The 15,353-nt window shown below is 46.8% G+C and overlaps 1 protein-coding gene across 4 annotated transcripts in view; it reads left to right on the plus strand.

The window, feature by feature from the left end:
* Nucleotides 1-15,353, plus strand: part of ATG7 (autophagy related 7) — a 354,904-nt gene that overhangs the window by 57,520 nt on the left and 282,031 nt on the right. For all 4 annotated transcript variants that reach the window (XR_012231861.1, XM_073574239.1, XM_073574238.1 and 1 more), the window contains exons 7-8: nt 7,602-7,748; nt 11,310-11,398. Coding sequence is in view for 3 of the 4 variants with exons in the window: in XM_073574239.1 (XP_073430340.1) it covers nt 7,602-7,748; nt 11,310-11,398 (236 nt within the window). In the remaining variant the exon portion in view is untranslated. The remainder of the gene's footprint in view (nt 1-7,601; nt 7,749-11,309; nt 11,399-15,353) is intronic.

Here is a 15,353-nt window from a genome sequence, read left to right on the forward strand (position 1 = left end):
GACCCAGTTGTCTACGCCGGGAATGTGAACCGCGGAAATTGTCGGAACGGAAATCTCCGCCCAACGAAGAATCTTGGACACCTCCGCCAGGGCTGAGACACTCCGTGTTCCCCCTTGGCGGTTGACATATGCCACCGCTGTGGCGTTGTCTGTCTGAATCCGTACCGGCAGTCCCTTGAGGAGCCTTTCCCAGTGGACCAGAGCAAGATGGATCGCTCGAATCTCCAGAACGTTGATCGGCAGCGCTGATTCCCGATCCGACCATCGACCCTGAACAGTGTGGTTGCGGAACACAGCACCCCAACCAAGGAGACTGGCATCTGTGGTTACTATCTGCCAGTGAATGGGAAAGAAGGATCGACCCGATAGAATGAGAGGTGACGACAACCACCAGTTGAGAGACCGCTTGATCCGGTAAGAAAGATGGACAGGGCGATCCAGGGACCGAGGCGACCTGTTCCACTTCGACAGAATGGCCTGCTGGAGAGGCCTGGTGTGAAATTGGGCAAAGGGAGCTGCCTCTATCGCCGCCACCATCTTTCCCAGGACCCTCATGGCTGTACGGAGGGATGGGAATCGCGAGGTCTGCAGCGATCGTACTTCCTGCTGCAGAGAGAGAATCTTTTCTTGTGGGAGAAAGACCCTTGACCGACGAGTGTCGAACAGAAGACCTAGAAAGACCAGGCGTTGGGTAGGAACCAGACAGGACTTTTTCCTGTTGACGATCCACCCGAAATTGGAAAGAGTGTCCAGGACGATTGACAAACTTTGGTGAGCCTGTTGGAATGAGGGAGCCTTGATCAGAATATCGTCTAGGTACGGGAAAAGAACGAGGCCTCTGACTCTCAACAAAGCCATCAACGCAGCCATGATCTTCGTGAAGACTCTGGGAGCGGTGGCAAGACCGAAGGGCAGTGCGACAAACTGGTAGTGGTGCTGTCGAATCGCAAAGCGCAGGAACTTCTGATGTCCGGAGAAAATTGGAACATGTAAATAGGCATCTTGGATGTCTATTGAGCACATGAATTCCTGCTCCTCCATGGAGGCGATGACCGAGCGAAGCGACTCCATGCGGAAGTGGCGAAGGCGGACCCTCTTGTTGAGCAGCTTGAGATCCAAGATGGGTCGAACTGCGCCGTCTTTTTTCGGCACTACAAACAGGTTCGAGTAGAACCCCGTGAAGCGCTCCGATTCGGGAACGGGCACAATCACCCCGGAACTGAGGAGAGCGGCGATAGCCGTAGAGAACCCCGGGATCAAGGCTGGATCCTTTGGAGGCCGGGATTCGAAGAAACGATCCAGTGGGAGAGAGACGAACTCTATCTTGTATCCTGAGGATACGACCTCCCTGACCCAGGCGTCCTCCACGGCGGCCAGCCAAACGTCCCTGAAGGAAAGAAGTCGACCTCCCAATTGGAAAGGCCCCTCGCGTGCCCGATGATAGTCATGCTGAAGTAGATCGTCCAGATCTAGATCTGGACGGTCTGCCCTGGGAGGAGTGGGGTCGCCAGGAAAGAGTGGGTCTGAAGGAAACTTTCTTTCTCTCCTGGCGAGCCTGCAGTCTCTGTTGACTGGAGGAGTTGTCCGCCGTATTGAAACGGCGGAAAGTCCGAAAGGGTCGAAACTGACGCCTTAGTGGGGGTCTGCGAGGCTTGGACTGAGGGAGGAGTGAACTCGTGCCTCCGGTGGCGTCCTTAATAATCTGGTCCAATTGAGACCCAAAGAGGCGCACCCCCTGAAAAGGCAGGTTAGTGAGGGACTTTTTAGAAGACAAGTCCGCTTGCCATGCCTTTAGCCAAATTGTACGTCGAATTGCAACAACGTTGCTTGACGCCTGAACTGCACAGGATGCAGCATCCAAGGAAGCGGAGAGAAGATACGGTAGTCCCCAGCATGGGAGATCTGATTGGCGAGATCGGCCAAATGCTCCGGTTGCGCCTTATCTAAGATGCCCTGCCGAAGGTCGTCTGCCCACGTGGCTATGGCCTTTGCTGCCCAGGATGAAGCAAAGATTGGACACACCGCCGCTGAAGCCGCTTCAAAGGCAGACTTCGCCAGGGATTCTATAATCCTGTCATTAGAATCCTTTAGGGACGCCACGCCTGAAAGCGGGAGAACCGTGTTATTGGATAGCCTGGAGACGGGCGGATCGACCGAGGGAGAGGCCGACCAGTTGTCCGTGAGCTCCTTAGCAAATGGGTAGAGTATGCCGAGACGTTTTCCTCTTTGAAAGCATCTGGTCGGATCCTCTCTTTCCTTGGTAAAAATTTTCCCAAACTCGGAATGGAAAGGAAAAACCCTGGAGGGAGTTTCTGCCCGTCTGAACGAAACCTCCTGATCTGAGGATTTCGCAGGGGAGTCAGCAATATCGAAGGTATGATGGATTGCAGCAATGAGGTCCTGCACTGTGACCTTCATGCTTGCATCCTGGTCTGAATCCAGCTCTAAAATCCCCTCAGATGACCTGTCCGAAAGCGCTTCCCCTGACTCGGGAGAGGAGGCCCGAGAGGGAGGCTGGTGAGAAGTGCTATGCGGTGAGATGGGACTAGGAGAGGATTCCGGCTGGGAATCTTGCCTGGGTCTTTTCCGACTACCGCTGGCTGATTCAGATGGAACAATTTGGGACCTGCTTGGCCCTGCTGAAGAGTCCAGGGGCAACTTATCAAGAACGGCCACCAGGGACTGAGACACCCTGGTGAGGTCTGCCACTGATTGAGATAGCGAGGAGGCCCAGCCAGGCATGGGGGGCTCCCTCTCACCTGGGGCCGCAGATGGCTCCTGGACGGCGTCAGGCTGAATTGGATTGCTACAATCCAGGCAGAGGGGAGTGGACTGGCCTGAGGGAAGTTTGCGATTGCACGAAGAACATGCAAAGTACTTGACTAAAGTGCAGGGTCGGCGGTAGAGCGGGTACGATCAGACTTGGACATAGTGAAAAGCTGAGGTAATGCCGGAAGGTTGGGGGACAGAGGGAGGAGAAGGGTCAGTCTGCAGTGCAGAGCTACTCATGGACCGGTGTCCCCAGAAGCGATGCTCTGCGACCTGTCAGTTCAGAGCGAAATCCGGCCGACAGACCTCCTGAAAAAACCAGCTGGAGAAGATGCTATCCAGTGAGGAGCTGGTGCCCGGCTAACAGGCTGGGGAAAATGGTGCCTTCCTGAGAAAAAGCGCGTGTTCAGGAGAGGAGGGAGGGCGGAGCACCACGCAGGGTTAACAATTCACCGCCCTCTAGCCAATAACAGGCTGGGCAGGTGAAGGACAGGCGGTGGGAGGGCCTGGGAAGAGCGGGAGAGAAGCCCGCTTAGAAGAAAGGGGCGGGGGGCGTGGCCGCGACGCAGCGGTAGGCCCGAACTGAAGCTGGGGCCTAAATTAGTTGCGGCGGCCGCCTGTCAGCAGGGGGTCGGCGCGGAGGTCCGAAAAAGTGGGACGCCGCAGTCGCAAGCCGCTCCCAATGGGAAAAAACCCTGTGCTCCCTGTCCCCAGAAAGGGGGGAGGGAAGGGGGGGATGCCCAGCAACATTGAGCTGCCTATAGCCTTGTGGCGACTGCGAGCGACCGCAGCGCCTACAACCGGGGTTCCCCTGTGACCATTGAAGAGGCGACCGTCGGGAATGGGCAGTCAGGTAAATAAATAAAAAAAAAAAAAAAAAAAATACTCACCCATCCACGATCCGTTACCTGTCTGAAGAAGTCTTGCGTCACATCCAACCGACAGGCTCTGGTAGGCGAGTGGGAGGGAGACTGGCGACAAGGACCCCTGGAGTCGCTGGCACGTCTTGGTGTCGGCGTCCGTCTGGCTGGTCCTGCCGCGGAGAACTGCAAGGATACGGGGTGGCAGTACACGCCGTACTTGCAGACTCCATGTGGGAGTACAGATGTGACTTTTCACTCTGTATCCCTCCGTAGAACCTGAAAAGGAACGACGCACGACGAGGTAGATATGGGTCTAATAAAAGACCCGTGTCCACCTCCTACTGACACTAAGCTAAACTGAGGAATTCTCTGCCGGTCGGTGGGGTGTACACTGCGGAGGAGGAGCTAACCTTTTTTTGTGCATAGTGTCAGCCTCCTAGTGGCAGCAGCATACACCCAAGGTCTCTGTGTCCCCCAATAAGGCGAACGAGAAAACCGTTTATTTCTTCTGCTCAGGCAATGTTCCTAGCTCTAAGGACTGTTTTTTCCAGCAGGACAATGCGTGATGCCACACATCTAGGTCAATCAATGTGTGGATGAAGGACCACCACATCAAAATCCTGCCAAGGCCAGCCCAATCTTCAGACCTGAACCCCATTGAAAACCTCTGGAATGTAATCATGTGGAAGATGGATAGTCACAAGCCATCAAACAAAGAAGAACTGCTTAAATTTTTGTACCAGGAGTCTCATAAGGTCACCCAAAAGCAATGTGAAAGACTGGAGGAAAGCATGCCAAGATGCATGAAAGCTGTGATTAAAAGTCATGGTTATTCCACAAAATATTGATTTCTGAACTCTTCCTGAGTTAAAACATTAGTATTGTTGTTTCTAAATGATTATGAACTTGTTTTCTTAGCATTATTTGAGGTCTGCAAGCTCTGCGTTTTTTGTTTTTTTTTATTTTGACCATTTCTCATTTTCTGAAAATTAAATACAAAATGTATTGCTTGGAAATTCGAAGACGTTGTCAGTAGTTTATAGAATAAAAGAGCAATTTTAAATTTTACTCAAAAATATACCTATAAAGAGAGAAATCAGACAAACTGAACATTTTGCAGTGGTCTCTTAATTTTTGCCAGAGTTGTATATACATTGCTCTTGTTCAGTTTCTTCTCTTCTTTAACCATTCCGGTGTGTACACGGGTAGCGATAACTTAAAGGTGTTGTCCAGCCTTGTGATATTGATGACTCATGCGAAAGATGCGTTTTTTGGGGTTTTTTTAAAAAAAAGGATGAGACTTTACAGAAAATATCTAGTGTTCATGAAAAGATAACTTTTTTGTAAACTTGATCCTGAGATCCATCACGTGCCGTGCCTGTTCTCATCCGCTGCTGCCTTTTATAGTTGTGTTTTGGACTGACTTTGCCAGATGTTTGGTGTGAAGAAACGAGAGAGAAAATTTACATTAACTCTAAATTATGAGGAGTGATCAAATGAATGGCAAAAACATTGCAAAGTCATTCCTTGTCATGAAAATTACCTTAAGCCCATAAACCTCATTTCTACTGAATTTTAGCCCTGCCACAAAATAATCTGCTTACATCCTTTCAGTAACCTGGTCATGGGAAAGTCTTAACGAGGACAAGGCTGCTGATATCACTCTGTCATGCTGATTGAATTAGAAGAGCTGACTTGTTGCTTTAAAAGGGGGGCTGGTGATACAAATTGTCGTCTTCTGTTTAGGATGGTTACCTGGAAAGATAAAGAGAAACAGGGAGCACCACTAACGGGCGTAATTATAAAATAGCTGAAGCCTTAGATGTATAGGGGTGCCGCACAGTGCACAGGATAAAGCAATGCATCAAAAGACGAAAGAACCATGCATATTAGGCACACACCCAAGATATTGAAGAAAAATATATGCAAATTTTATTGGTAGGCAAAAACCCACAATAAAAACATTTAAAAGACCAAACACATCACTCGTAGTTCCATAACACTATAGTGTATTATAATACGATATCATATTCAAATGACAGAAACATACCTAAAACGACACCCCCATATACATACAATAATTGCACATCAAATAAACAAAACCCTGTTCTGGGCGTCCCCAGAAGATCAGATAGTGGCAACCCCCCCCTCCCTTCTAAAAGTCCACAGTAAGCCTATTTAATCCTGTGGGGAAGCTAACATAGATATCCCATTGAAGCAAGAAGAAAAAAATCTCCCTTAAGGCATAAAGTTATAGAGGGAGCTTCCATATAGAGCAGCAAGAAGGAAAGCATGTACCAAGGGGTTAAACAAGAAGGCTGAAATAGCAATCATATCACCATATAAGGCAGTCCACTGCAGAGCGTCAGGAGTCTAAGAGTCGAGAGAACAGTAGTCCCGGGACCAGAGTGATTTGGGAAGCCCCACGCGTATCGCTGTAGAGCGCAGCTTTGTCAGGGGAAGTGTAGGAAAGAGAGATCAGGCACAACAAGTAAGGGGTGTGTAAACATGGGGTGGTAAATACCAGAAAATCTATCCTGGCCAGGATAGGCGCATGTGCTGTAGATAAGGATTCCCTGGGGGGGGGGGGGAGAGGAAACGGCTTTGAAGATATGTAGTGCACAAGTATGAGGAAGCCAGTGACGTAAGTCGGAGGCTCACGCTTGCGCAAAGAGTCAACTTCTCAGAGGGAGAAATGTTATTGAGATGCATACTGCGCGAAAAGCGGTCGGTAACATCAATTAAAGGCTGGCACATATATCTTGGAGAGCCATACCACACTAAGGGTCCGCATGAAAAGCACGTGCACGCAAAAGGAAAACAGAACATAGTAGTTAGCATACCCGCAGTCGGGACAGACCTGATATATGCTTGATAGTGCTCCCTACACCCTTGTGCTTGGCCTCTAGTTATGGGTCGTATTTATGCTCCGTTTATTTCTCCTCTCATGTCTGTCCCGATTGCGGGTATACTAACTATTATGTTCTGTTTTTGCGCACACGTGCTTTTTGTTTAACCCCTTCGTACATGCTTTCCTCCTTGCTGCTCTATATGGCAGCTCCCTCTCTAACTTTATGCCTTAAGGGAGATTTTTTTTTCTTGCTTCAATGGGATATCTATGTTAGCTTCCCCACAGCATTAAATAGGCTTACTGTGGCCTTTTAGAAGGGGGGGGTTGCCACTATCTGATTTTCTGGGGAAGCCCAGATCAGGGTTTTGTTTATTTGATGTGCAATTATTGTATGTATATGGGGGTGTCGTTTTAGATATGTTTCTGTCATTTGAATATGATATCGTATTATGATACACTATAGTGTTATGGAACTACGAGTGATGTTTGGTCTTTTAAATGTTTTTATTGTGGGTTTTTGCCTACCAATAAAACTTGCATATATTTTTCTTCAATATCTTGGGTGTGTGCCTAATATGCATGGTTCTTTCCTCTTTTGATGGGTTACCTGGAAGGAAACCTGTGCAGCCATCATTGCTTTGGGTTGAAAGGGCTTTACAGGCAAGGACATTGCTATTTGTAAGATTGACCCTAAATCAACCATTTATTGGATCATCAAGAAGTTCAAACAGTGGTTATTTCAATCTGAAAAACACTGCAGCCCGCCAAGAAACCCCAGCAGAAGCCAAAGACCATCTCCTAAACAGGATTCGGCTTTTGAATAATGAAGTGGCTCAGTGAACAAAACATTGACATTTTGGATCCTTGGCCAAGAAACTCCCCAGATACATCATTTGAGAAACTATAGACAAACAAAAACACAGAAATTGTGAAACGCTTGTATTAGAGACAATAAATTATGACAGCTGTACGGTTATGTGAATTACTCCTGATTGTGATGAATGTAGTTTATATTTCTATTTAAAATTATTTTTTTATTTTATTTTTTTTGGGGGGAGGTTGGGTGGAGGGAGGAAGTATCCGGTTTTAACACCAGTGATTTTGTTCTCTTCCTATAGGTGCTAGAATTTCAGAAATCCTATGATGATTTCTGCCAAGGTGAAGGAGGTGCGCCGCAACCTTATTTCCTAATCCGTTCCACAGGGGAGACTTTTTCAATGTCTCCTTTGTGTAAATTCACAGAAATCCATACAGATAAAGACAAGGTGAGTAAGCCGTCAGATGAATTAGTACTTATCTGCCACTTTAGCGCACCAGTTTATTAGTCCATGTGACTTGGGGCTCTCCTTCTATTCCTATCACCTAAAAGTTTGACTTAACTTCATTCTTCCCTCCCCCCCCTTCCCTCCTTTCCCCAGTGCACTTTGGGTCATGGAGAGTTGATAGGATTGGTGTTCAGGGAGAGTGAGCCGACGGTGAGCGTGAGCGCCACTTGTGTGATTATCTAGGGTTGCCAACCTCCGCAGCAAGGTAGGGAAATGCATATAGGGAAAGTGGAGGGTGATGTAGCTTATGCCTTCCCCTGCCATACTCCCCCCCCCCCCCCCCCCCCCCCCCACCTATTTGAGTCTTTATCCAATATTTGTGTTTTTTCTTTCTTTTGATCTGGGTATCTGGTTGACCATTTTTGTTTTTTTCTGGTTGGAGTGTATTGTATGGGCTCTTAAGGTGGTAACTTTTTTGGTTTGTACTATAGAACTGGGTTCCCCAACTCCAGTCCTCAAGGCCCACCAACAGGTCACGTTTTCAGGATTTCCCTAGTATTGTACAGGTGATGCAATTATCACCTGGGCAATACTAAGGAAATCCTGAAAACATGATCTGTTGGTGGGCCTTGAGGACTGGAGTTGGGGAACCCTGCTATAGACAACCATTATTTGGTCACATCTCCTTTGGTTCACTGTTTATTATACCCTGTACACCATATCCTTTATAGCTCACCATCGCGGCACATTGGTTTGAACCTTGATAGTGTATACCTTGCGTCCCGTTGTACAGCCAGGGATTTTTAGGGTGTACTCAGGGCTAGCCGAAGTTGAGCGGGCGTGCCACTTTGTGTTCAAGATAGGGTGCCAACCTCCACCGTAAGGAAGGGTGCACTACGGTTCAATAGTGCCTAATAGGACATATTGTTATCCACCACATATATCTATTGTTGGACCGTCTGGTTGCAACTTTTTGGTAAGTTTGTCGTTGCAAGTATTTTCACATTATCCACTGAGGCTTTTGTAGACTTTAACCCCTTCACGACATATGACGTATATTTATGTCATATGTCGTGTTCCCAACTTGCGTGTGAGCCCGCATCTTTACCCGCACATGATGACTGATTTAAACAAGCCCTCATACATCTATATTGACTGAAAAATAAGTTATGGCTCTTGGAAGAAGGTGAGGGAAAGAAAAAAGGAAAATGGCCCTGGGAGTGAAGGGGTTAACTTCTCGTTGTTTCAGAAAACTCGCACATGCATTAGACGTAATGTACAGACTGACCCTTTCTTTAGTATTGAATCATCTATTGAGCATGTCAAAAGGTCATTGTGAAGGCAGAGGGAGCACTGACAGTGCTTCCTTTTCTGGACCCAGCAGTCATGATCGCTGGGTGTAGTGAGAGAACAGGAGCTGCTGGGACCCAGTCAGCTCTGCCATACAGCTCAAGGTAGGGGAGTAACCATAAGGGTATGTGGACACGTTGCGGATTTGCTGTGGATCCGCTGCAGATTTCCTAGTGATTTACAGTACAATGTAAATCTATGGGAAATAAAAACCGCTGTGCACATGCTGTGGAAAAATCCGCGCAGAAACGCAGCGGTTTATTTTCCGCATCATGTCAATTCTTTGTGCAGATTGCGCAGCGTTTTTACACCCATTCCATTATAGGAATCTACAGGTGTAAAAACGCAGCCCAAATCCGCAGGTAAAACGTGTGAATTTTGACCTGCGGACTCTGCCAAAAATAGCAGATTCCGTGCGGAAAATTCCGTGCGGAAATTCCGCACACGAATCCGCAACGTGTGCACATACCCTAACGAGTGCAGGGGGTTGCAATCGCAGGCCCCAAAGACACTTCTGCCCCATAGGAAAAGACTATTACTATTAAAGAGCTGTGATAATTGGAGGCCTCATTGGAGATTTTACACTGGGGCCCACAAGCTTCATGTTACGTCACTGCCTCGAATGCTAAATTTCCATTGTAACTGAGGCTCATATACCAGTCATAGTTACAGGGTTAATCCGATTAAAAAAATAAAGTATTTAAATGTTGAAATGCTCCCAAAACGTCTTTTTTGAATTTGTGGTTGTGACACGATATGTAATAAATAAAAAGCAGCAAAAACTAAATAAAAACCTCTGACAATCTAAATTGCTGTTACTAGACTCGCCCCTGTCAGGGAAAAAAATGTCCAGTATACAACAATGATTGTAACAGGGTAGCAAATGTTAAAATGTATTTTAGTTAAAATAGATACAATTAAAAACTCATAAATTTCCCACAAAATTGACCAAATATTGGCAAAAAAAAATGATTGAGTATAAAAATAACATTAGGCCTCACTTAAAGAAGATACAAAAAATTATTTGACTATCCAAGCGAGAAAAAAATAACTTTTATAAACCACATGTACAAAGACAAAAATGTGCCTAGTCAGGTAAATGGCTGGTCTTGAACTGGTTAATAAAGATTGTGATTAGTGATGAGCGAGTATACTCGTTGCTCAGGTTTCCTCCGAGTATTTTGGCGTGCTCAGAGATTTAGTTCCTGTCGATGCAGCTTCATGATTTGTGGCTGCTAGACAGCCTGAATACATGTGGGGGTTGCCTGTTTGTTAGGGAATTCCCACATGTATTCAGGCTGTCTAGCAGCCACAAATCATGCAGCTGAGGCGGCAAACTAAATCTCCGAGCACTCCAAATACTCGGAGATCACCCGAGCAACGAGTATACTCGCTCATCACTAATTGTGATATAAAATAAAATAATTGCCAACATTTTCAAAAATACATATAAAACGCAAACCTGATTTAAACAGTTGGCCATTTTCTGATAGCTTCCCTTTAAACTAAACAAATAGTCTTACATGAGCTTTAACTAGTAAGTTTTATATGAATTATTAATATAGTTCAAATAGTCCAGATGGTGCTGTCGCCTGCTGTCCATCCTGGGTTCATGCAGCTTGACCCTCCTTACAGCTTTTCCTTTGATGACTTGTGACCCAAACTGTTTGTGAAGGGGGCTAACTATTTCATTAGCTTAGCTATTGAAATGAGTACACAGCCAGCCCCCTTCACAAACAGTCCTGGTCGTGGGTCAACATGGCAAACACTTAAGGACCAAAAACAAATATGACAGGATCCAACATGGAAGATTTGGTACACCTGTTGTGACTGGTGTAATTACTTTGAATACCCATGTCACAATGGCTGCATACAATTTTTTTATAAAAGTTTTCACCACCCACCTATCCTGATTGACAAATCCTCAGTGTCCCTCCTCCCTGCTGAGATCTCCCACTGCTCGGTAGGAGCTGCAATAGTCAGGCTGGGTGGGTGGAGTTGGAATACACTTGGACTCTTGAGCTTATATAGCGCCAATAGTTTCCACAGCGCTTTACAGTCAATATCACTGTCCCCATTGGGGCTCACAATATGTCTGCATTATAATGCACTAAAATATATTATATACTTTATATTTTCTACCTTTACTGCAAATAGTGATGCCGTATCTGCCTTCAGGACCTAACAGTATTCATGTCCCTTTTCCTCTAGGTAACACTGGGAGTATATGACCCAAGCACTTTAGCACAATACCCTGGATGGCCTCTGAGGAACGTGTTGGTGCTGGCAGCTTTACACTGGTACGTGTCATGATATTCCTAATACTCAATTACCTATCATGGGGTTGTGTATTGAATGCTATTGGTATGGGAAAGAGATCGGCCATAGTCTGATTGCAGATTTACCGTACAGCATTCATGCGCCTCCCCAAAAAACCCACTGGCACCAGTTATTGAAATTTTCTGCATTAATTGGGCCCCACAGATTCAGAATGGTCAGGATGTAGCAGTACAAACCTCAATTGATGCACAACTTGGGGTGTAGAGCGAAGACAGCGGTACTCTCTATCAGTAGGGCACATTATGGGACATACCGGTATTTTTATTCTGTGCCACAATGATACATTGCTTACACCAAAGAACACAGTGTGGGGCATTTTTATTCAGGAGCACATGATGGGTCAAGCCTTATATTCTGGGTACACAGTGTGGGGCAATTTTTCTAAACTCTAAGCCCATTTTTAGTTGTATTTTTATTCAGTGGCACCATGTGGGGCAGATTTTTATCTTTGGGGTGCACAGTAGGGGGTAATTGTTATTCATTGGTGATTTTTTTTTTTTTTCCTCAAGGGGCACATCAGGAGCATTGTAGATTAGAGTTGGTTGGGTGCTTTCATTCAGCGCTGCACATGAGCCCCGACACCGCATTCAGCAGTATTTGTCTTGGATGCCAGACCCTCACGACTGTTTTATTATTTGAATATACTGTGAAATTACATGTCAAGACCTGAGATTTTTCTCTTCATTTTAGAGTTTATACCTGATCTGACCCATTTATTTTAAAGGGGCAACAACCGATTTATTTATTTATTTATTTTTTGCTCTTATTAGCTACCGTATTTTTCGCTTTATAAGACGCACCTGATTATAGGACGAAAAGGAAATTTTTTTTTTAATGTTAAATGGAGGTGTGTCTTATAATGCTAGTGTCCGTCTTTCAAATTATATAATGTCCCTCATCATCCTAGTATCTATATAACACCCATCCTGGTACTTGGCCCCCTTGTGCTGGCACATGGCCCCCCGTCCCTATATTCCCCCCTGCTGGCATGCACACGCCCCCCTCGTCCCTATATTTTCCCCTGCTGGCATGCACACGCCCCCCCGTCCCTATATTTTCCCCTGCTGGCATGCACACGGCCCCCCGTCTCTATATCCTCCCTGCTGGTATGCACACGGTCATGGCCCCCCCTATATTCCCCCCTGCTGGCATACACACGGCCCCCCGTCCCTATATTCCCCCTGCTAGCATGAACACGGCCCGCCCGTCCCTATATTCCTCCCTGCTGGCATGCACACGGCCCCCCCATCCCTATATCTCCCCCCCCCCCCCCCCCCCCGCTGGCATGGACACGGGCCCCCCGTCCCTATATTCCCTCCTGCTGGCATACACACGCCCCCCCGTCCCTATATTCCCCCCTGCTGGCATGCACACGGTCCCCCCGTCCCTATATTCCTCCCTACTGGCATGGACACGGCCCCCCCATCCCTATATTCCCTCCTGCTGGCATACACACGCCCCCCCCGTCCCTATATTCCCCCCTGCTGGCATGCACACGGTCCCCCCGTCCCTATATTCCCCCCTGCTGGCATGCACACGCCCCCCCCGTCCCTATATTCCTCCCTGCTGGCATGGACACGACCCCCTCGTCCCTATATTCCCTCCTGCTGGCAAGCACATGATAAAATAACAAACAGTTAACTCACCTTCCAATGATGGCTCCGTGCTCCCGGCTCCCCCACTGCTCTTCCTGTGTCTGGGCTGACATCCAGGAGCTGCTCATACAGGCATTTCATTGTAGCTGCAGGACCTTCCATCACATGACCGCAGTGCTGCACACTGGGAGTCCCGTGACCGCAGGTCCTATTGGCACAGACACAGGAAGAGCCAGGGGGGAGCTGGGAGCACGGAGCCATCATAGGAAGGTGACTATAGTGACGAGGCAGTGGAGGGAGAGTGCAGGCACATGCAATATGCGCTGCTCCCCTGTCCACCGACTCGGCGCGGCTTCAGCACCGAGGTGATGGACAGCGGCTGCAGTGAATATTACATGAGCCTAATGAGAGGGAGCACTGACTACCCGCTGTCTCTGCAGCCCACAGCCAGAAAACCCCAGCCCCTTGACGCCATACCAGAGCCGCCCCCTCCCCCCTCCTCTACAGATGCACCCTCCACTTTCCCCCAAAATTTGGGGGAACAAAAGTGCGTCTTATAATCCGAAAAATACGGTAATGTTTTTAGAATTTTCATCCGATCTATATATCAAAAACCCACAAATAAGATCTTGTCCTTTTTTACACTGTCTCTAGGCCTAGTATTAGATTCCTCATTTGTGTTCAACGCATGAACGTTAGCAGCAATAGACTGACACATACCTTACTTGTTTGTATAGAAGTATGACCTGGGCATATTCTAATCTTGGCCATGTTCTTTGTGAGGAAAGGAGGAGAAGATGAGCTGTGACATCACCTATTATGGATGGTGGATCCTATGTGTTCTACTCAGCCAAACCACTGATTGGCCGATGACTATCTCTCCCGAGTCCCCCACACAGGAGCGGTCGGCTTAGCCGATCTTTTCTATGTTCTCTATGAGATCATGACTTGTCAAAAGTTTCTCCCCTCCGAACAAAAGTATCAGGTGATTCCATTCCAACTGCCTGATCCTTAAAGAAGCGCACTCAAAATGTTTGTGTCTAAACCTGTATAAATGTATACATAAGTCTGGTAGTATACTCACTGATCGCCACCTGTCGCAGTGTCCAGCGCCACTCCTTTGATCAGTCACCTGACAGCGTTTACAATCAGCCTGATCACACTGGGGTCTCTCTGAGCCGGAAGTCGCTGTTACAAAGTAAGTATATGAAGCATTACAACAAGGCTCAGATCTGGGCTCCATAGATGTAAATTGTAGCAGGCATAGACCCCGGAGTGAGCCAGAGAGCCAGAATAGAAGTCACGTAAGTGAGGAGAGGACCGAAGCTGCACTGGTAACTGGGAAAAACGGCGGTCATTGGGTATATTACCACAGTAAACTATATATACATTTACATAGGTTTAGGCAATAAAAAAATTTGTGAGAGTGCTTCTTTAAAGGGCTCATTAGCATGAACCCTCCTAAGGCCTGTTTCACACTTCAGTTTTTTGTATCAGTTAAAATCCGCCAAAAAGGTTGAAAGCGGATTCGTTCCTAACTGATGTGAACGGATGCCACCGGATCCGTTTTTTTGACGGATCCGCTGAATGAAGAATTTTAAAGGAACCGCAGAGAGAGAGAGAGAATTTTTTTTTTCCCTCTGGCCGCCAGAAATGATTTCGGGGTTAAATTTCCTCCTGACTTCATTCCTCCGGGCATGCGCTCTATAAAAATGCGGATCCTGCAGTACAAAAAACGTTACATGGTCCGTCCAGGCATCTCGGCGGCCGCAAAAAAAATTGATGGATCCGCAAAAAAACGGATCCAACGGATGGCTATCTGTCAAGATCCGCCGGTAATGCAAGTCAATGGTAAAAAAACAGATCCGCCAAAAAAAATGGCGGATCCGTTTTTGCAAAAACGGCGGATTTTGACTGATGGTCAAAAACGGAAGTGTGAAACAGGCATAATCTGTCTATATGGGCATGTATGTCTTAGAAAGTTGAATAAAATGATACCTTGGTATCTGCAATCCGATATCTTATTCTAGAGAAATCCCATGATTTTCTTAATATGTCAATGAGCTGTTAAGATCTATGGGCCAGACATAGAATCTTCCTGCAGAGCTTATTGTAAATGAAAGGAGGAGTTACCAGTGTGAGACATGTAATGACTGACAGCCTGCTCTCCTGATCTACATATCTCACACCGGTTCATGTATAACAGTCTCTGGAGGCAGATTTTCAGGGAGATCTACGTATGTCCGGCCCCATAGATCTTACCAGTTAATTTACACATTAAGAAAAACATGGATTTCTCTAGAATAAAGCATTGGATCGC

The sequence above is a fragment of the Dendrobates tinctorius genome, unplaced genomic scaffold (assembly GCF_039654945.1).
Source record: "Dendrobates tinctorius isolate UK_male_01 unplaced genomic scaffold, ASM3965494v1 ptg000038l, whole genome shotgun sequence".
Lineage (NCBI taxonomy): Eukaryota > Metazoa > Chordata > Amphibia > Anura > Dendrobatidae > Dendrobates > Dendrobates tinctorius.